Source organism: Sceloporus occidentalis, unplaced genomic scaffold (assembly GCF_023333645.1).
Source record: "Sceloporus occidentalis isolate IW3139 unplaced genomic scaffold, rSceOcc1.0.p SCAF_1, whole genome shotgun sequence".
Classification (NCBI taxonomy): Eukaryota; Metazoa; Chordata; class Lepidosauria; order Squamata; family Phrynosomatidae; genus Sceloporus; species Sceloporus occidentalis.
Genome location: NW_028316981.1, coordinates 189,204,264 through 189,227,308, shown reverse-complemented (window position 1 = coordinate 189,227,308; position 23,045 = coordinate 189,204,264). Strand labels below are relative to the sequence as shown.

At 41.7% G+C, this 23,045-nt stretch overlaps 1 protein-coding gene across 3 annotated transcripts in view; it reads left to right on the top strand.

The window, feature by feature from the left end:
* The first annotated feature begins 1,777 nt into the window (after window positions 1–1,777).
* PRKCSH (PRKCSH beta subunit of glucosidase II) overlaps window positions 1,778–23,045 on the top strand; it is a 63,204-nt gene continuing 41,936 nt past the window's right edge. For 2 of the 3 annotated variants that reach the window (XM_089487517.1, XM_089487505.1), the window contains exons 1-8: window positions 1,778–1,931; window positions 9,903–10,018; window positions 11,609–11,725; window positions 13,578–13,673; window positions 13,773–13,830; window positions 16,335–16,452; window positions 16,963–17,092; window positions 22,746–22,830. In XM_089487517.1, coding sequence (XP_089343643.1) covers window positions 1,849–1,931; window positions 9,903–10,018; window positions 11,609–11,725; window positions 13,578–13,673; window positions 13,773–13,830; window positions 16,335–16,452; window positions 16,963–17,092; window positions 22,746–22,830 — 803 coding nt within the window. In that variant the 5' untranslated portion in view covers window positions 1,778–1,848. Of the gene's footprint in view, window positions 1,932–3,318; window positions 3,406–9,902; window positions 10,019–11,608; window positions 11,726–13,577; window positions 13,674–13,772; window positions 13,831–16,334; window positions 16,453–16,962; window positions 17,093–22,745; window positions 22,831–23,045 lie in introns of those variants that run through there. The other variant, XM_089487513.1, reaches the window with a different exon arrangement.

Here is a 23,045-nt window from a genome sequence, read left to right as displayed (position 1 = left end):
AAGAGATAATAGTCTGTAAAATCAATCCATAGAGGGATGTTGTAGCACTTTTGAGACTGACTGAAAGGAAGAAGTTGGTAGTATGAGCTTTCATAGACTTGAGCCTACTTCCTCAGATGCATGCGTTGCATGTGACAATGAAGTAAAACAGCCCGATATACATGGCAGAATTCAAAGATACAGCTGTTTTAGTCTCAGTATTTAGACTAGACTGTATAGAATCAGTCTGTAGAGAGATCTTGTAGCACTTTTGAGACTCACTGAAAGAAAGAAGTTGGCAGCAGGAGCTTTCCTAGACATAAAGTCTAATCCTGAGGTAATATTTAGTGTACTGTATACTGTAGTATATTTAGATATAGCCATGTTAGTCTGTAGAGAGATCTTGAAACACCCTTGAAACTCACTGAAAGAAGGAAGTTGGCAGCAGGAGCTTCTTTCCTAGGCTTAAAGTCTACTTCCTCAGATAATATTTAGTATGCTGTAGTATACTGTAGTATATTTAGATACAGCCATGTTAGTCTGTGGAATCAGTATGTAGAGAGATCTTGTAGCACTTTTGAGGCTCACTGGAAGAAAGAAGTTGGTGGCAGGAGCTTCCCTAGACTTCAGTCTACTTCCTCAGATAATAGCGTATACTCTCAGTCTCTCCACATACTGATTTTACAGACTAACAGAGCCATACTCAATATACTACATTATACTACTATCTGAAGAAGTAGACTTTAAGTCTGCGAAAGCCCATGCTGCCAACTTCTTTCTTTCAGCGAGTCTACATACGATTTCTACAGACTAACATGGCTGTGTATCTAAATATACTACAGTATACTAAATATTATCCCAGTTTGGCCATGGAAACCCACTGGGCGACCTTGTGCAAAGTCTCAGTCTCAAAGGATGGCGATGGCAAACCCCCTCTGAAGAAACTTGGAAAGAAAGCCCCATGATAGGTTTGCCTTAGGGTCGCCCGAAATCAGAAAACGAATCAAGAAGGCACTCAAGAGATGTTTTATATATATATTTATTTATTCATATTCTGCTTTCCCCTCAAAAATTGGGGCACAAAAACAGCTTACAAATTAAAACAAACACCAAACACAGTACAATTTAAAATATACAAAAGTGGGCATGAATGTGGAATTGAATTAATATAGTGTTTAAAATACATTACTCGTATTTAGAATACTATATACTGTAGTATACTGTAATATAGCAATATATTACTATAATATATTAATATATATACTACAATATATTAATATAGTAATATAGTGTAGTATGTTTAGATATAGCCGCGTTAGTCTGTAAAATTACAGCACTTTATAAATAAAGGTTAATAATAATATTAATAATGTTGTAGTGCCTGAGAGACTGACGGAACGAAAGAAGTTGGCATCATGAGCTTTCCTAGACTTCAGTCTACTTCCTCAGATGCATTTAGTGGCGTGGAAACCAGGGACATATATATATATATATATATATATATATATATCTGCCATTGGTATGTGAGGATGTCAGTTCAAATTACAAATCCCTGGGAGAATGGTGGAATCTCCTTGTTGGGAGGTTTTGAAACAGAGGCTGGATGGCCATCTGTCAATGGGGATGCTTTGATGGAGAGTTCCTGCATGGCAGAATGGGGATGGACTGGATGGACTTTGGGGTCTCTCCTAACTCTAGGATTCTTTGGTTAGTGGTAGTGGGGAAAGGTGTGTGCAGCACTTCCGCCACACCTGCCATGGCCGCGCGAAGAAGCGGGACACTTCCGGCCCACTCTTAAAATGGCGCCAGGGGAGAGGAGAGGAGAGGAGTCTCCGCCTCTCTTTCCTCCCCGCCGCCGGCGCTGAGCGGATGTCCTGTCCTCCTTCCTTCCGGTTTGTGGGTGGCTGGACTTGGGACCGTGTTCCACGAGGGTTTCTGCGGCCGCCTTGGTGGTAAGGGAAGGCATGGGGCTGGAGGCAGGCTCTGGGCGGCGGCAGAAAGGGGTGGGAGGGCGGGGGGTCCCCTATAGAGGCTGCTCTTTAGGGGAAGGTCTTCCCACCTCTGGGGCTGTAGTTGGGGCATAGGGACCAGGGGTCCTCCTTTTCCCGGACGCGTCCTCCCTTTCAGCCTTCTGCCCAGGAGGAATTTCAAAATGTCCTCCGTTTGGAGCATGGACCATAGGTTTGCATTTATATCAGCGTTTCTAGCTTTTATATTGGGTCGTGTCCTACTTTTCTCCCCTTCCACGTCCTACATTTTGACTGGTGACCAAGCACCCTCCTTTTCGGGGACCTGTCCTCCATTTCAGCCTTCTGTCCAGGAGAGATATCAAAATGTCCTCCATTCTGAGCAGGACTAAGAAGGGCTTACGTTTACATGAGCGTTTCTAGGTTTTATTTTGGGTTATGTCCTGCTCCCTCCCCCCATTTTGCCTGGTATCCTCTTTTTCCAGGACATGCCCTCCATTTCAGCCTTCTGTCCAGGAGGGATATCACAATGTCCTCCATTTTGAGCAGGACTAAGTAGCATAGATTTACATTTCTAGGAGTGTTTTTAGCATTTATGTGGTCATGTCCTACTTTTTTCTTTTTACATTTTTCCAGGTGACCAGAAGTCCTCCTTTTCTAGGTCATGTCCTCTATTTCAGCCTTCTGTCCAGGAGGAATTCCAACGTATATTCCCTTTTGAGAATCACTAAGAAGCATGGATTTATATTTCTATCAGTGTTTTGAGCCTTTATTCGGGCATGTCCTCCGTTTTTTTTCTCGCAAGTCCCACATTTTTGAGGTGCCTTGTCCTCCATGGCAGTGAGATGATCTGGTCACCCAGATTTGGGGAGAACTGAGAAGGGGCTGGGCTAAATTTATGCCTCAAGGTTGGCTCTGGCTGGTAGGTTGGGGATAGCAGTCAGTCTCCACTCATAGAATCATAGAGTTGGAAGAGACTGCAAGGGCCATCCAGTCCAACCCCTGCCATGCAGGAACTCTCAATCAAAGCATCCCCGACAGATGGCCATCCAGCCTCCATTTAAAGACCTCCAAGGAGGGAGACTCCACTGCACTCTGAGGAAGTGAATTTTACTGTTGGAACAGCCCCTACTGTCAGGAAGTTTCTCCTAATGTTGAGGTGGAATCTCTTTTCCTGGAGCTTGCAGCCATTGCTCCATTGGGTCCTAGTCTCTGGAGCAACAGAAAACAAGTTAGCTCCCTCCTCAATATGACATCCCTTCAAGTATTTAAACAGGGCTATCATATCACCTCTTAACCTTCTCTTCTCCAGGCTAAACATCCCCAGCTCCCTAAGTCATTCCTCATACGACATGGTTTCCAGACCCTTTACCATTTTGGTCGCCCTCCTTTGGACACACTCCAGGTTTTGAACATCCTTTTTAAATTGTGGTGCCCAGAACTGGACACAATATTCCAGGTGAGGCCTGACTAAAGCAGAATAGAGTGGCACTATTACTTCTCTTGATCTAGATACTATGCTTCTATTGATGCAGCATAAAATCGCATTGGCCTTGTTAGCTGCCGCATTGCACTATTGACTCATGTTCAATTTGTGGTCTATTTGGACTCCTAGATCCCTTTCACACATAGTTTCATTCAGCCAGGTGTCACCCATCCTTTATCTGTGCATTTCATTTTTCCACCTTAAGTGCAGTACCTTACATTTCTCTGTGTTGAATTTCATTTTGTTAGCTTTGGCCCAGCTTTCTACTCTATTCAGGTCATTTTGAATTTTGATCCTGTCCTCTGGAGTATTAGCTACTCCTCCTAATTTGGTGTCATCTGCAAATTCGATGGGTATTCCCCCAATTCTGTCTTCCAAGTCATTGATAAAGATGTTGAATAGCACTGGGCCCAGGACAGAGCCCTGTGGGACCCCACTGGTCACTTCTCTCCAGGATGAAAAGGAGCCATTGTTGAGCACCCTTTGGGTTCGGCCGGTCAACCAATTACAGATCCATTTAACAGTTCCTTTGTCTAGCCCACATTTTACAAGCTTGTTTGCAAGAATGTCATGGGAAACCTTGTCAAAGGCCTTACTGAAATCAAGATATACTATATCCACAGCATTCCCTTCATCTAGCAAGCTGGTAATTTTATCAAAGAAAGAGATTAGATTTGTCTGGCATGACTTGTTTCTCTGAAACCCATGTTGACTTTTTGTGATTATGGCATTGCCTTCTAGATGTTCACAGACTCTCTGTTTAATGATCTGCTCTAGAATCTTTCCTGGTATAGATGTCAGACTAACTCTTCTTCTTCTTCTTCTTCTTCTTCTTATTATTATTATTATTACTATTATAGGATACTAGAGTTGGAAGAAACCTCAAGGGCAGGGTGACCAGAGGTCCTCCTTTCCCAGGTCATGTCTTCCATTTCAGCCTGAACTTTCTCTAGAAGCCAAAGTGGCTAAACTGATGCTTTTGTGCTTTGGACATACCATGGGTTGGTCCAACTCACTGGAAAAGACAATATGGTTGGGAAAAGTGGAAGACCACAGGTGGATAGACTCAGTCAAAGAAGCCAGGGCCCTGGTTTTGCAAAGCCTTAGCAGGGCTGTTGACTCAGATATCTCATTCATAGGGTCACCATAAGTCAAAATTGACTTAACAGCAATTAACAAGGGCATCAAGAAAGCCTACTCAATCAGTCATTACTTGTGACTGCCTCCAAATCTCACTGCTTCCCTAATGGCTCCAGATTACACTGAAGCATTGAGGAGGGCAAGAGGGTCAGAAAGTCAAAGGATGTTGGGGCTAAGTAGGTTTAAAAATGTTAAAAGAGCAACAAGGCAGTAGTGAACTGCTAGGCAGCCAAAGGGACACATTGATGTTAATCCTTTGCACTGTATATGTGGGGATGTCCCTAGATTCTCCTGTGAGGTTATGTTTTCCAACTCTTTGGTTAAAGTCTGAATATGAAACATCAAATGCCGTTTGCATCAGGAGGAGCATCATTGCTAGGGATTAACAAGAATTTAACTTAGAATTCCAAAAGTAAAAAAAATCTTTGGAAGAAGAATTTGGGAGTGCTTTTTAACTGGATTATGAAGAATGAGTAGAGAATGGTCTTCTGTCTTTGTGATGGGGATGGACAGATCTGTCAGCTTTGTTTTCTCCTATTATCACATTTTTAAAATCCTATTTTTCTATCAACTTGTGAAAAATATGTAAATCTTGGTTGTTACTCCAAAATGAACCAAATGAAATTCTTTAATTCCATAAACTCTGATCAGGAAAGTTAATATTTACTGAGATTTCTGCTTTCTATGTTAATGAAAGTCAATTAGAGTTAAACTATTAAAAACTTTCAGTTACTATGGTAGTTTCTCTAGAAGGGCAAAACTTGCTGAGCCTATGCTTCACTATGGTTAGTCTGCCTATGAAATGGGAAATCCCATTAGGGTTTTTCAGGATACTGAACACTGAAGGGGTGGCATCACAGAGAGCAAAGGAATTAAGAATCATATTGCAATATTAAAAGGTTGTTGTCCTTGTTTCATTCTGTCTACTTAAGGTTTTGCCTTTTTTTAAATGAAGGAGAAGCAGAGTTGACTATGCAAGTCTCCTGCAGTATATTAGACTACTTTCTTTCATAGTATGAAGCTCTAAACATTCTTAGCAAAGTTTATGCAAGGTATCTTTAGTTGGATTAAGTGGGCAGGCTGTGTAAAGTCATATCATCTATTTACTGTGATGATAGATATCTGAGCCCACTGTTTTTGAAGCATTTAAGTAAATATACTTTCTTGTGTTACGGGTCAGGGCAGGTTTATTAGGCAGAATAACAGCTCTTGTTCAGTATGTTTTGTTAATAATTCATTTTACTGAAAGCACAGCTTGTGTGCTTCAGTCCAAGGAAATGCTGAATACCTATAAGTCATCCCACAGTTATACCTTGAATCTTAGATCCAAAGCACACTGCAGAAATGATCCAGTTTGACACTTCTTTAACTGCCATGTCTCAAGGCTAAGGCATTCTGGGAACTGTAGTTTTGTGAGACATTTAGCCTTCTCTATCAGAGATATAGTGACACAATAAACTACAATTCCCAGAATTCCCTAACTGAGCCAGGTCAGTTAAAGCAGTCTCAAATGAGGTTATTTCTGCAATGTGTTTTGGACCTTACTAGAGACTCTTTCACCAGAAGGTGCCAGTAAATGATCTGTTGAGTTACTTTATGCTACCAGGGTTCAATTTCTTGCTCTAGCATAAAATCCCACTGGGTGACCTTGGGCAAGTCACACTCTCTCACCTTCAGAGGATGGCAATAGCAAACCCCCTCTAAAGAAACTTGCCAAGAAAACCCTACAATAGGTTTGCCTTAGGGCCTCCGTAGGTCAAAAGTGACTTGGAGGCAGACAACAACAACATATCCTTCAGCAACACAGATGAGGCACTTGGATGACCTGTTGAGAAATGTAGGAATTCTGAAGGAGTCAAGATATACTCATGTACATGTCTAGAAATTTTAGTCAGAAAATTGACCTGAAAAACCTGGATCAACTTATCTATGGGCCAAAATAACTCCTGTACTTTAACTCTTATAAAAACGGGAACAATCCCCTGGTGAAAGGCAAGAGCATAATCTGTCCTGGAAGCATTGACACCTCCTCTATTATCTCAGCCATCCATCCTTTAGTGTGAGCACATACAGTTATATCTTCTGGAATTTGTAAGTTCTTTGACATTGTTTTCCTTTGCTTCATCCTTTAGATCTTTTGTTACATGCCCCTAGGTTTTACCCTTGATTTATACACAGGTCATATCAAAAGCTATAATTTTGGCCCTAAAACCTGCCCTCGACTTATATATGAGGTTGACTTATAGTCGAGTATATATGGTAAGCAGAATTACATTTTCACAAAAATAACATACAACCAATAGAACTAAATGCTTTGCTGCTCTCAAAATGTAGTTTTGCCATTTTACCAACTTTCATTTTAATGTCAAGTTGCTCAAATTTTGGTTGCTGTTTTAAACATACCTGAGCTTTAAAGACAGAAGTAGCTTATAAGACCTATAGTGTTTTGTCTTACACCAAAGTGCAGCACAAATAAGAGGATGCTGCCTTTCCACTGAATCTTTTGGTGGGTGCAGAAATTTTACAGGATAAAGGAAGAAGGCACTCATTTTTGCAGTGGTTTGGAGGAGATAAGAAATAGTGGAGGTATTCTCCAGTGAGGAAGTCCTACTATTTATTTTCTCAAATCTCAGGATAAAATGAAAGAAGATGCTACCCTTCCTAATGGAGAACTTGGGCCATAGTTTATGTTTGTGCTGGGCATCATAGGGAAAGGATTGCCTAAGGGAATGGACAGGCAACATTGGAGAGCTGTTTGCGGCACTCCCGCCAAAATGATATTGGCTTTAATTAGCAGGATAAGCTGAAATGTGCTAGAATCCAACACTGATGGCTTCTTCAGATGAAATCTAGTATCAAAAATTTAAGCTTGGTTTGCAAAGTGTAGTGTAGTATTTACCTTTTGATTTCTAAAGTTTTATACTGTAACATTACATCTGATATGGTTCCATATGAGAGAAAAGCAGGACATAAATTAAATAAATATCATTACAAATACTCATGTGTTTACTAATACCTATGGATGTGCACAGTAAGATGCCTCCACTATGTGTTTGGAATTTCAATTTGAAAGGAATTACATAGTGCAGAAAGTTATAATTAAGAGAAATATCTTCCACAAATCTGAGTGAATGTGCTCACTGCTCACTTTCAGCTGAGTAATTTGGTCTCAGTTTATGCCATAACACAAGAGGAGGTGGCATACTAGATTGTGTTTAAGATTCTTTGTTGACTTGAGTAAGTGACATGTGTTAAAGTAGTACAAAAATCCCCTGGATAATTAATTAGTGTGGCTGGGGAGGGGACATGATCCCCCTGTCCTATATGCATTGTCTAATTGGACAAAGTTATAGACAAAACCCCACCCTTGAAGGCTACAGCATGCAGTTGTCATGAGGCCACACAGCCTTCTCACAGAGAGTCATCCCTTGTCTAGCTGAAAGGTATATAGTAATTTACTGTCTGGATCTTACCATTCCTCTGTGAATTTGCCATTTGTGAGAACGCAGAGATGTACACCCTCTTCTAAGTAGCTCTGTAGTTCGAGGCCAAGACAGGAATCCTTTTTTGAGAAAGAAGCTTTTGTTAATATCTTCACAACTATAATAGGTTCTGTGACTTTTTGGTGATCTCATGGTGTTTCTTAATTAGTTCATATAACAGTATAACAAAGAATTTGTACATATAACAAATACATGTGTGTGTGTATAAAACAAACATAACCAAAGAATTCCCATACCTTGGGCCAAACATTAATCAGAGTGGACACTGCAGTCAAAAAATCAAGAGAAGACTAGGACTAGAAAGGGCAGCTATGAGGGAACTAGACAAGCTACAAAAATGAAAAAAATGTAACACTGAATGCTAAAGTAAGGATCATCCAAGCCATTATATTTACTATCATGATGTACAGATGTGACACCTGGACAGTAAAGAAAGCAGAAAGAAAATCAACTCATTTGAGATGTAGTGCTGGAGAAGTGTACTAAAGAGACCATGGTTGGCCAAAAAGACTAACAAATAGGTTCTGGAGCAGATAAAGCCCGAACTCTCCCTGGAAGCCTTGATGACTATACTGAGGTTGTCATATTTTGAACACATCTTGAGAAGGAACTTCTCATTAGAAAAGTCAGTGATCTAAGTAAAGTGTAAGGCAGCAGAAAGAGATGTAGATTGTAAACCAGATGGATAAACTCGGGTGAAACAGACTGGCATAAATATCCGGCTTCCGGGCATCTTGGGGCATGGCACATAGACAGTGCCCACCCCAAAGACACCTGGAAGCTGGCTTCAAGCTGGGCAGGTGCACATACATGGGCCAGCATCCAAGTGCTCCAGCGGCACGGTATTTACACACTGCGTGTCATCAGAGTGCCTTAAAACCAGCTTCCCACTGTAGCAGGGTAGAAATGCAACATATTGCTGTACTGGATTTGTATGGGGCTGAGAAAATCCAGATTTTAGAACTGTGGTTTTAGGACCTCAGATTAGAAGATAAGATTGACCTGCCCTGACAAAGCAGAAAATATTACTTTTTAAAAAAAGAATAAAGTTACTTTAAAAAAGGAGAGGCGACATTGTGATTCAAAATCAAATCAAGCTCCTGCTATTTGAAAGCAGTCTTGCTTTCAGTAAGAGGTTGGGAAGCATTCTCTGCTAATTGCTATTAGCTATGATTGTTGTTGTATGCCTTCAAGTTGTTTCTGATTTATAATCACCCTCATGTGAACCTATCATGGGGCCTTTGTGGAAAGATTCATTCAGAGAGGTTGTTGTTGGCTGTATGTGCCCTGCAGAAATAATTCAGTTTGACACTACTGTAACTGCAATGGCTCAGTGGTATATAATTCTGGGATTTGTAGTTTGTTGTAGCCCCAGAGTTCTCTGGCAGAGAAGGCTAAATATCTCACAAAGATGCAGTTCCCAGAAATCCATAGCATTGAGCTGTGGCAGTTAAAGTGGTATCAGACTGGATTATTTCTGCAGGGCGCATGCAGCTATTGCCTTCCTCTGCGCAAGATCACCCAATGATTTTCCATGGCTGAGCAGGGATTTGAACCCTGGTCTCCTAGAGTACAGCACTCAAACTACTACACCATGTGGCCTCCATTAGCTCTGATGACTATATATTACTTCCATTATCAGAAGAAATATGCCTTTGAGTACCAGTGTCACAACAGGGGAGGTGTTGTCACCCTCATACACTGTATGTGCACTTCCCAAAGACATACATTTGTTTGCCACTTTGTTAACAGGATACTGCACTAGGTAAGTCTTTGGTCCAGTCCAGTAGTGCTCTTCTTATGTTGCTTATTTTCTCTTTCCCTCAGGAATTGCTGCTACTTTTGCCTGTGGATCATGCCTGTTCTGCCTTTAGCTCTGCTCTTGCTTTCTGGCTTAGCTGCTACTGTGGAAGTGAAACGCCCACGAGGTGTCTCCCTAACAAGTGAGTTCCTAACAGATTATACCAAGCTAGCGGACAGCTGAGAAATTGTCTTATAACACATTATTCCATCAGGAGGTCTTCTGTTCCTATTGTCATGGAGACTTGAAGCAAGATGGGTACCTGCCAGTATTGTAAATTTGTTGATACATCATTGATAATATAATACTGATAATAATTGATAATAATACTAATAAAGCTCCACAGTTATTTTTTCCTCTAACTTAGAAATAGTGCTATAAGAAAGAAACATGACTCCAAGTATGAGAACTACCATTATATCCTGCCCTAAGTAATGCATTATGTTGTAAAAATAAGAATAAAGCATCAGAGTCTAGTCCTTGCGGTCACACATGCATCTTTTGTAACATTTTTATTTTTTGCAATGCATGGGTGTGATTCTTGCTATTCTTTTGTAGTAAATGCTGCTGGGACTGGGACTGATGAGAAGCATTTCCTATTTAATATTCTCTGAACAGTTTCAGGTCAGTGTTAATGCTCTGGTTCCCACATAATGCCAAGTGAAAATTCAGTGCTATAAGGCTGAGCAAGAATGTACCCAACCAAAGCTATGGCACTTTTGCTCCTCTCCCCACAAGACCCAGAGAAGGACTCCCGCTGAGTTTAGTTGTAGTTTCCACAAATACTACCTGCATGTGAAGTTCAGAACAGAGATTGATTTGAAATTGACACAGGTTTAACAAAGGAGACAGACAAACCAGGCTTTAAAGCTGTCTTGTTTAGAAAATGACCAAAATATGTTTTATACCACATTCTCTGATTTTAATACAGCGGGTCCTTGTTAGCCACTGAAATTTGGTTCCAGGAACCTCAGTGGATAACAAAATCCATGGATGTTTAAATCTCATTAAATATAATGGCATAGAAAAATGGCATCCCTTATATAAAATGGAAAATCAAGGTTTGCCATTTAGAATTTAGAATTTTTCTGAATATTTTCAATTCGTGGATGCTTGAATCCGTGGATAAAAAAATCTGTGGATAAAAAAATCCGTGCATAAGGAGGGCTGACTGTGTAACAAGAAATGAGATTTTATAGAAAGTGAAACTAAAGTCAGCAGGACTCCTCCTCCTAGCCAAGTGGGGAGAAAGAGAGGAATGGTGTGAGATAGTATATATAGTGTTAAATACTAGTTTTATGTATTATTTTTAAATATATATACTTAACTCATCTGATTTGCAGCTCCCAGATTCCTGCGGTCCCCTTTGACATAAGGCAGAGGTGGACAACTTAGGATGCTTCAGATGTTGTTGGACTGCAGCTTCCAGCATTTCTGATCACCAGTTATTCTGACTGGGGCTGCTGGGATTTGTAGTTGATCACTAACTGGAAGATGCAAATTGTGTTGCTATAAAAGAAGACTTGGTTCTGTATCCTTCCTTCTCCCACTGTGTCACTGTAGGCACAACTTACCATGGGTGAGTTGCAGAGTATGAGTGGGGAGCAAAGGAATAATTATTAAGTATTCTAGATTCATCTCTGTCATCCACCATGTGTGCTTGAATACCTTTTTAGATCTGTGTATTTATGTTGCCCTTACTTGAGTCAAAGTGTCTCTTTTTCATTTTCAGACCATCACTTCTATGATGAATCAAAGCCATTCACTTGTCTGGATGGCTCTGCAGTTATAGCCTTTGACAGAGTCAATGATGATTATTGTGACTGCAAGGATGGTTCAGATGAGCCAGGTAAGTGAAGCACACGAGACAGATGTTCCACTCAAACACTTTGCTCCACCAGTAAACCTTTGCAGATGCTATTGTTCTGCTTCACAGGTTTATTCAGCCCCCAGTAGATGCCCATCCCTCCCAGTGAGGGAGAGTAGCACATCCTCCAAAGCTCTTGTTCCCCTTTATCTTGTTAGGATGCTATCCTATATACCCCTGGAATCTCCCATTGAACTCAGTGAAGGTCAATTTTTAGTGGATGTATATTGCACTGTGGCATTGGACTTTCAATTCTTAGTAGAATTATGAGCCACTTCCTTTTTTATCACTTTTCCTCTTTTTCACATGTTAAGGTGGGAGGAACCATACTATGTGTGTCCTATATCCCATGGCAAGTTTTATTACTTGATCTCAAGGCAAAGAAACGTTGCCAAACAAAGCAGATGGCAGTTGGATTCCCTTTACCTAATATAAATGTTGTGGAGGGACAATAAGCAATGGAAGGAGAATGTACTTACAATAGCTTCCCAAATGCAGTTGTGCATATCTTACAGTCATAATGGCTATTGGGAGGGACTGGAGGTAGTGAAATTCAATCTAGATCTGGGGCAGGATATTGTGCAGAGAGGTGGTTGTGGAGGGATGATGAAAGAGGTAGAGATGGTTATGCTGGGTTTATATTCTTGGGCTAGAGAAGCCTTTGTAGGAGCTTTGCAAATTATTGGCAGTACTACTACTGATTTATGGTTGTGGCAGAGATAGAAATCTTTTCAGAATTTTAAATTATTTTGTGGAATATATAATATGGCATCTGAAACAGACTGTATTTTTCTCTGCAGATTAAAAACTGAAGTTGGTTGGTATGGGAGTTGTGGCAATCAGATTGGGAACTTTTTGTGCTAAGTACAGATCATTGGTCCGAAAGATACAGATCCAGCACTTCCTGGGTCAATGCTAGGGAATTCTGGGAATTGTAGTTTTGTGAGACATTTAGCCTTCTCTGTTAGAGAGCTCTGGTGCCACAATAAACTACAATTCTCAAGATTGCCTAGCACCCAGCCTGGTCAGTTAAAATGGTCTCAAACTGGATTATTTTTGCAGTGTGTTTTGGACCATTGTCATTATTTAACTGTTTTGTATTCCCTTTTTCTCCAAGAGTTGGGGCTCATGATGGATTATGACATAGTAGAAAAGGGCACAGTAAAAACAAAATTAAGTTGTACACATAAAAATATTTTTGCACTCTGTGGCTGGAATGCTGTTGGTCAATTATGTTTCCATACTTTGCATTTCTTAGGTGATTGTGGCCTGTTACAGACAGGCCAAAATAAACCTGCTTCGAGTCACTTTGGAGGTATGGTATTTCAATGATGCATGCGTCCTAAGAGTCCAAAAGCCGCACCAAAGCCACACTCCAGTCCTAAGCACTGGAGTGCAGCTTTGGTGCAGCTTCCAGACTCTTAGGACGCATGTATCATTGAAATACCATTCCTCCAAAGTGACTCAAAGCAGCTTTATTTTGCCCTGTCTGTAACAGGCCTGTGTAAAAACAAAAGAAAAAACCAATGACTTAATGGTGTGTCCAAATAAAAACTGCCAATTTACGTAATTTATTTAAACCAGAGTGTTTTTGTTAGGGATGGTAAAGCTGGTGAAATTAATACAATATAAAGCTGGTTTTGTAGATTGCTACCAGTGTCCTGTATGTGGGAGAGAGGCAGAGAATCTATAGGATGGGTTAGAAATATTTTAATACATTACAAATAAAACTTTAGCCTAGCATGAAAACATTCCTTTACATTTTTTTCTGATTTCCCTCTCTCCCAGTTTATTAAACATACCTACAACTCTTCTCACTTTTTCCTCTGCCCAGGGACATCTGCATGCCCAAATGGCCGTTTCCACTGTTCCAATGCTGGTTACCGCCCTCAGTACATCCCCTCCTCTCGTATCAATGATGGGATTTGTGGTAAGCTTTGCTAGCTCATGGCAGTTGGGTCCTGTGGATGTGGGCAGCCAAACCCGAGTGGCTGGGTGTTAACAGCTCTCCTTGTCATCTCCCTTTCAGACTGCTGTGATGCAACAGATGAATACAACAGTGGCATTGTGTGTGAAAACACCTGCAAGTAAGTCAGCCTTTGGCCTTTGCACAAGTCTTTTCTCTGTTAAAAGTGATAATTCCAAGCCACCCTAGTGTGGAACTGAGGTAGCTTGGGAAAAATCAAAAGATGATACATACATGGCCCCAAGTGCCAGCTCCCAAAGTTCTGCATCCTCCCAGTTTCCCAGTCTTACAGAAATTCAGTTTACAGTTTTATTTAACCATAGCCCAGTTAAAGGATAAATCACAATGTTAAAGAGAATGCCAAGTTGATGTTGTGCTTTTAATCTTTCAAAAAGGCAACTTTTTAAAGGGTAAAATACAAGCAACAAACACATAGCACCACTTTTGAAAGAAAGGCAATCGCTGGCAATTAGTTACCGGTCTGAATTTAATGTGCTTTTGATGACCTTCAAAGCCCTAAATGGCACCTCAATACTTGAAGCTGAGCCTCTTCCTATATATGCCTGCCTAAGGGGCCTGAACAGACAGGCCAAAATAAAGCGGCTTTGGGTCACTTTGGAGGTATGCTGTTTAAATGATGCATGCATCCTAAGAGGCCGGAACCCACACCAAAGCCGTTCTCAAGGACTGGAGCACAGCTTTGGCTCAGCTTCTCACCTCTTAAGATGCGCGTGTCATTTAAACACCATACATCCAAAGTGACCCAAAGCAGCTTTATTTTGGCCTGTCTGTTCAGGCCCTAAGGATCGCACTCTTCCAGAAGGGTCCTCCTCTGTGTCCCATCAAATGAGGCATTATACTATGGAAGGACCTTATTAGCTGTAGCACCTGCACTTGTGGAATGCTCTTGGCTTGGAAAGCTGACTGACACCAATGTTGGTTTCTTTTTAGCACCAGGTCAAGGTATGGCCTTTTGTTAAAGATTTTGGGGCATAATTTACTTTTAAGTATGTACATGGTTTTTAGTCTTGTTTTAACTTGTTGAGGTGTGTAATGTGTTTTTATATTGTTTGAATTCATTGATTTTAGTCTGGAATTGTTCATGTTGTTTTATTGGGTTACCTTGGGTTATCTTGCTGATGAAAGAGCAGGTTAAAAATATTTCAGTGAATAAATAAGCACTCTTGCAAAGCAACATATATCAAAGTTGACATACTTTGTAAGTCAGGGATGAGAAGAATTTCAATTTGCAGAATCTACTTGTTTTTTTGTGTTTAAAATGAAGCAACAGTATATCTGCATGTGTTACTTCAGAAACTTGTTCTCTGTGCCATGACTTAAGGCTACAGTTCTTTTGCCTACAAATCTGCTGCCAACCCAGTTTTCCACAGACTTAGTTTTAGTGGCTTAATTTGGGGTGGAACATTTTCCATTTGATGTTAAACAGTGGGGAATCAGGTTCTAGTGAATTTACTGCAGATCACCAAGACATGTGTTCTCTTCACTCCCCTAGGTCCTGCCCCCAGTAGTTTCTTAGTATGTTATTATCCTGTTTTTGCATCTTTTTGGGCTCCATTGAATCATATCCATAAAATTTCAAAATGCCATAAAATAAAGACTCATGAAATAATAATGCCAATTAAACTCAAACTCTAAGAACACATGCATTAAATAATCGGAAAGAAGAACCATAATTCCTTGTGAAAAGAGTGTCTTCTCCTTAAAGACCAAAAAGGGAATACCAAAGTAAGTTTGCAGGGATAGAAATTATATCAGATAAGTTGTTGCTTTGTTTTATTGTTGTGTGCCTTCAAGTTGTCTGCAACGTATGATGACCCTAAGACAAACTTATTGAAGAGTTTTCTCAGGAAGATGTTTTCAGAGGGGTTTTGCCCTTCCCTTCTTCTGAGGCTGAGAGCATTATTTGCTCAAGTCACCCAGTGTGTTTCCATGGATGAGAGAGGATTTGAACTCTGGTCTCCAGAGTGATAGTCCAACACTGAAACCATACGCTGGCTCTGCTTTTTTTATTTTGCTTTGTTTTATTATGTTTTATCCTGATTTTATAGACTGCAGTTTTTACATTACTGTGATGGGTAGTCGTATGATATAGTAAATATTTTGCTGTAGGTTGCCTTTATAATGTTGAAAGATAATTTTTAAATTTTATTTCTATGCTGTCTTTCCCCCCAAAAGGGGCCCAAGGCGGCTCACAATATAAAAACACATTAAAATAATTTTTAAAAACATACAAAAGTTATTATAATGATGATGATAACCGTTTGTAATACATAAAACAGCAGTGGTATTCCTCAAGGATGCTCTTACCATTTTCTCTACTGCTGTACAGTTGCACATAGATTTATAGATGTGTGTACATTGTATGTGAGAACTATGCTTGGGTGCACAGAACAAGCTATTCTGTAGGTTTATTGTAGCATTGTCTGGGCTTCCTGCTTGTAGTCACTGTGCTAGTTCTGCCATGGATTATGTACCTCAAGTTGGTTTGATCACTCCCTGAGTGGGATACACACACACACATACACACACACACACCAGTGGTGATTATGAGTGGAATAAGATATGTTGGGCTAAAATCTAGCTATCACCTTTGCCTTTGTACAGAGAGATGGGCCGAAAGGAACGGGAGGCGCTGAAGCAGAAGGCTGAGGTGGCCAGAGAGGGCTTCGAAATCAAGAAGGCCCTGATGGAAGAAGCAAGTAAGAGAAAGGAAGAAAAACAGGTGAGGAGGAAGATGGTGTTGGAAACAGCCACAGCTTGTTGATAGAGTAATAGTGCCCATTTCCAGAAGGCTATAGCTATGTGGTTTTCTTCTCAGTGGTGTACTTTTGCAGTATCTGAGTAAGCAAAGATCGTGCTCTCTTCATGTAAGCTTTAGTCTAGCAAATGAGAGTCATACTTTTCCCAGTCATACATAAATGGAGTCATAAATAAATGGACACTAGGAGGGGTAGAGCTAAGAACTGGGAATACCGCATACATTTTTGCCACAAACAGCTGATTTTTCTTGAAGGATTCTCCCTTGTAGCTCCACTGTTTCCCATCTTGTGCTGCCTGATGGTAGATATTTTTGAATTTAATACTACAGCTTTGTTTATACAGCAAACAAAACAGTTGCTCAACAGACTTATTTTATGAGCATTCCTGTCCATTTCTCTCATGCAGTACTTTAACAAAGTGGGTCACTATGATATTGAAGCAAGGGACAACATTAATTTACCTTCCTTTTTAGAGAAAGCTAATTGAACTACAGGAGAGTAAGAAATCTGTAGAAGAGCAAGTGGAGACTCTCAAGGTACAGAAGGAGGCTGCTGAGAAGCCTGAAAAAGAAGCCAAAGAGATCCACCAAAAAGCCTGGGAAGGTGAGTACACTCTACCATATGAAGGAATTTGCTGGCATTGAGAATCTCATTGTTGGTTGCCAGCCACCAGCCTCCCCCGTAAAGAAATTCTATGAGAGACCATAGGGTGTTTTTAAAATCAGAATTACAGGTTGTTCTGTGGCAGGAAAATGTCATAGACAGTTTAGGAATCTAGGGAAAACAATTTCCAAAATCTGAATAGAGAGCCTCTTGTCAAAAGTTTATTGTTGGTCAGTGATGGCAGATGGCATAGGAGATCACATGGCTTAGGGAAGGCATCCCAACTATTTCTTTTTTTCTCTCCTACAGGAGAATGTTCCTGAATGAATGACCTTTCCCTGCCTTTCACCATTCTCATGGTTATTTAAAATGGTTTTGTTACAAGCAGGTGCTGCCCAAAACTGCGGTTTGTTTGGAGGCAAGCTTGTCTCTTGTGTGCCTATAGAACTGATTCTGATTGCTTTGCTAGCTGCAGATCCCTGCCTCCATGATCTCCAATCCTCACAACTTTGGTAGATCTCAGGCTCAAGGGAGAGGGAGTTACTTCAGCCCTCTTTCACTTTCTCCTTGGTCATATGAGCCTCTATGCGCATGTATGTGTTTTGGATTATCTAGCTGGTGGACTCCACAAAATGTGATGGCCACAGAGCTGAATGGCATTAAAGGTGTTCAGGATGATGATCTTTCAGTGGCTATAGCTGTGATATATTTGCAGTTTCTGTTTGCAAGGCAAATGAGCTCTGAATAACAATTGCTAATGACAAGGGAGGGGGCAAGAAACAGTGACAGGAGGCTCTTACCTTGTGTCTTGATATGGCTTCCTGGCAATATCTGCCTAAGCATTATTGGAAGCAGGATACTAGACTAAATAAGCCCAGCATAGTCAGCAACAGGAGGGCTGCATTTATGTTCTTAGTTTGAACCCAGACTTTACAGGTCCTCAGTGCATTTACCATATTACAAAATCAACATGGTAAAGCCAACACAGTAAAAGAAAATACTGTACCTGGAGATGGATTTGAATTGTCTGTCGATTATGGGCCTGGAGACATGTTGATGTGGATTCTTCCTTCCTCAACACTCCAGTAGACTGGAAATAAGAGTTCGAGAGAGTTACCTACAAGGGAGAGTAACCCCGTTATCCTCAAGTCTAGTTACTGCCTCTGTTCCACATAGGCATCTCCTAGATTTTTCCTACACTTCACTTCTTTTCGACCTTCCCTTCTTCCACCTTTACCACCTCAAAAAACAAAAACCCTTGCTGCTCCTTTCTATTCTTTACTCCCTATCCTTTACTCTCCTGTGGGACTAGACCAGTAGCTAGGCAAGAATCAAAAGAAGGAGCTCACTTGATGACAGCACAGGCATATGGGGTTGAAGAAAACCTGCCCTCTATTACCTCTGGGACTGGGAAGACCAAGTCCCAAGCAGTCTATAATATTAAAAGGAAGGCAGCCTCAGAAGACATCCCTTCAACCATGACCGGGGGGGGGGGGGGGGTGCTGCTGCAAAAGCAGGACCTGGACCAGGTTAGGACGTGAGGCAAACAAAGAATTGGAGCAGAGAGTGAGTAAATACAGTGGGCTCTTGTTATCCATGGGCTTGCAATTTGCGGATTTGAGCTGATGGCAAACCATGTTTTTAATGGAGCTGCATTCACGTGGCCGCACAAGCTGCCACATGCATGTCATGCTGCCATAGGAAACAACAGGACTTGAGGTCATGCATTTTTTCTTGTCCATGGGGAGCTCCAGAACGGATTTCCCCTGCTGATACAGAGGGACTGTATGAACCCCTCCTCCTATCCCAGCAGACCACACAGACTATTCACAGTTTTGCAGCTGGTTAAATGTGTTTGTCTGCACTGAGTCAATGGCCGTGAGTGTGCTCGCCACCACCACTTTGCACCAAATGCTGTCCTTTCACCTTTAACAAATTGCTCAAGTTGCCTTCTCAGCAGATGCCAGCTTGGACATCATGAAATTCAGCACCAGGATGCAAGTGGTATCTATCCTGGTTAGAAGGCAGATCTGAGTTAAAAACTGACTGCTTGATGCGCACTCAAACCAAAACCTAACTTTTTCCCCTTTTACAGGAGGCAAACCCTTTAGGGAGTCATAGACCCAGTACTAGTGGAGGCCAGGGACAAGAAAAGGCTCTATCCACTTTGGTTAAAAAGGATGACAGGAAGTCATTGCACCAGGAGCACTCCTCTTTTTGGGGGCATAGGTCAGGATATGGTTTCTTTCATGTCACTAACAGGAGGTACGGCAGGCAATGGTCTGAGTGTATCTCTATAATCAGCCCTATGTATCCGTGGATTCTTTATGCACAGATTCAACCTTCCATAGCTTGAAATTGTGTTTTTTTAAAGAAAGATACCAAAAAGCAAACCTTAATTTTGCCATTTTATGTAAGGGACATCATTTTAGTATGCCATTTTATTTAATGAGCCTTGAGCATCCATGGATTTTGGTATCTACTGGGTGGGGTGTTCCAGGAACCCAACCCCAGTGGATACCAAAGGCCCACTGTATTATCACAGAAAGCAGACCACATAAAGGGAGAGTTGAACACAAAAGCGGACTGGCTCAGCATGACAGATGTAGACCAGGCAGAGGGTCATCTGCACCCAGAGGTATTCCAACTGATCACAAGAAGATTCAGCCACCCTGAGAAAGATCACTGGTCAACAGACAAATGATTTTCTCAAGATTCCAGTCACAGGGGATAGAAAACTCTTAACACAAAATGGGCAAAGGGCCATCTATATGTATTCCCCCATGATATCCAGATGTGTCAGAAAGGTGCATGCAGAATGGGTGGAGCTGATCCTGATAGTTCTCCACTGGCCCAGGAGGACATGGTTATCAGAGACGATGAGTCTATGCCAGGAGTACTTTTAACTGCAGCTGAGGGAAGACCTGCACACAAAGACAGATATGTCACCCAGACCCAGCATTGTTCAACCTATCTGCACGGAGAGTCAATGGAAAAACTTACTGGACAAATCAGTTACTGCTCAAAGGGTGATGGATACCATAATCAATGCTAGACCCCTGTAACATGTAGGATCTATAAATGCACGTTCAGAGCTTTCATCATATGAAACAAATCGGTCATGGTGAATACCCTATTGTTTCTACAAGAAGTTTTGGACAAAGGACTCCACCCAAATACCCTAAAGAGATAAGTGATGGCAATCTCCTTGGCACTTCCATTATCGAAGGCAAAGAAGATATGTGTACACTGTACATCAAAAACTTTCTGAGAGCAGCCATGCTGATGAAACCTCCAACAATACACAAATATCCGAACTGGGACTTGCATACCATGCTGTCAGCCCTGACTAAGGGCCCATTCAAGCCCCTAAGGGAGGCTTCACTGAAATTAATGATAGGTACTGTTCCTAGTAGCAATCACATCGGTCAGTGAGAAAAGAACTTTGAATCTTCCACCAGGATTCAGTAGTGCTATGGTTAGATCATACGTTTGTGCCCAAGGTTACTCAATTAGTGCTCAAGAGATCGCACTGCCATCCTTTTATGCCCACATCCAACCAAGGACCTAGAGAAGGATTGGCACACATTCGGTAACTGAAGGGCATTCAAAATCTACATTAACCGGACCAAGCAAGTCAGAACACCCAATCACATGTTTGTTTCTCTTTGACCACCATTGATTGGAACGAAGGTGCCCACTTTGACCTTGTCGAGATGGATTAGGGCCTGCATCATCCTGTGTCATTTGCTGTCAGAGGCAGCACTCTCAGGGACGGTAATTGTTCACTCCAGTTGTAGTGCTCCTACCTTTGCTGCCTTGTCCACAAATGCCCCATCATAGACATTTGTAGAGCAGTGACATGGGCATCATTTTCAACATTTCTGTGGCACTTTTGTTTGAAAGCTCTTGTATCTGCAGAGGCATCCTTCAGCAGATGAGTGCTACAAGTGGTAGTGCCAAACTAACCAACTTACCTCAGTTCATCCACCCGTGGAGATGGGGGTGTGGTATGTCCCACATCAGGTTGTCTCCATCTCTGTCCTGGACTGCAGCCAGCAATCGCAGACGTAAACTGATAGGAATGACTCAGCTTAGCAAGTGAATGTAAACACAAACCTTGCAAAAGCAGTCCTAGAAATCAAGCCGAGGTCAGGGTACCAGAAGTCACAACAATCCAAAAGCCAAGCCGAAGTCAGGATACTGGGAGACAGAGTGGTCAAAACAGTCCGAGGTCAAAGCAGCCAGAAGATAACAAGGGTCCGGTCTGAGGTCAAGCAACAAGGAATCAAGGTACAAGAAGCCAGTGCTAGGAGCAATCACGCCAAGGGATCATGCAATAAACTCTGGCAAACAGTGAAGGTCTCTCCATAGTTTAAGTAAGGGGAACTCTCCCTCGTGCCACCTGAGGCTGGTTGGCTAATTGCCTCTTGGCAATCCTTTTGGATCTGCGCCTGCAAGCACTCTCAGCCCTTCTCTCTAGGAACGTAGGCACCTCCAGGCAAGTTTCCTCCCCAGAGTCACCACTAGGCTGTTGCACCATAGGAGGCCCCTCTCTAGCACTAGGACCTGGTTGGGCCTCCTCTTCAGGGGCAAGAAGAGTACAGTTGGGACCTGGCAGAGCAGGATTGCCACCTGGTGTAGCCTCCATCAGCTCTTGCTCTGGAGGAGGCTCATCCTCCTCCTCATCCTCCGAGAGCTGATCTTGGCTGGCCATGACAATCTCCACCACTGGAAAAAGGAACATTGGCATTACCTGTGAGATGTTCCTTATCAGCAATGGGTCTGGTGACATCCGTCCTACTCCGAATTGAGGAATTACAGTCTTCTCACAGAAGCGGTAGTAATCAGACAATATGTAGTTAGCTAGTAGTTAGGGATACTTTGTATGTCTTTAGTCCTCACCCCCTTTTTCTCCCCTTCATGTGTTGTATGTGTTCAACTATATTAGAGGAGCTTGCTATTTGGCTGTAACATGAACTGAGGAACAGGGGTGTGGGGTTGATCCTCTGTAGGTAACTCCCTCGAAGTCTATATCCTGTCTACTGGGGTGATAAGGAAGGGGCAACCCATGTCAGGATTTCGTCAACCCCATTTCTGAAAAGAACCATCTCAGAGGTAAGGTCAGTGTTCCTATTTATGCCATCCATTAGAAACTGAAACAAACATGGATTTATATGACAATGCTGGAAAATGTTCAACAAGACTTCAGGAAATGTGAGTCACATGATTCTTGAGCATCTTAAGCCACTGTAAACTAACTTCCATGGCCCAAGAACTGTTCAGTTTTTGAAGTGACATTTTAAAATGTTTTCTGTAAGTTTGAGATGAGCATGGATATGCAATAAAAATTAAGAGTAAATGTTGGGCATGGCTTTCCATTTCCTGTTGGGTGAAAAGCTTATGTGATCCTAGTGAATTTTGAATTTCAAAAGAATGGGAGAAGCAATCTTCAGGTCTCCAGCTGCTTATGCATGTGTTGATACTTCCTCGCTGGTTGCCCCTTAGGGATCCAGGCTTTTAGGGTGGGATTTTGGATTCAAATAGTAGTGAAAAACACTGCTGTTCAGATGGTTGCAGGAGAAAGCTGAGTTGGGGCCTTTTCTAATTTCGTTTAACAAAAGAGATTTGTGATCTGTCTGCTTTGCAACAGAACAGAAAGCAGCAGAAAGAGCAGCAAAAGATCAAGCCAAAGCAGAAGAAGCCTTCCTGGAGCTGGATGATGATGGAGATGGGATGTAAGTTTACTTGATTCCCCTCTCAGTGACTGACTGTTCCAGTTTCTGTGGGCAAAGCATAGTGCAGGGCAGATGTTGATCCAAAAGCTGTCCTTGTAGGTGTCAGTTTCTGCTGTTTTACATTCTTCATATTTATTTGCAAAACAGGGGTGCTTGGCACCACCAGCTCAAGAACTGCATTGGCTCAAGAAGTAACTAGATAACTGACTGTGTGT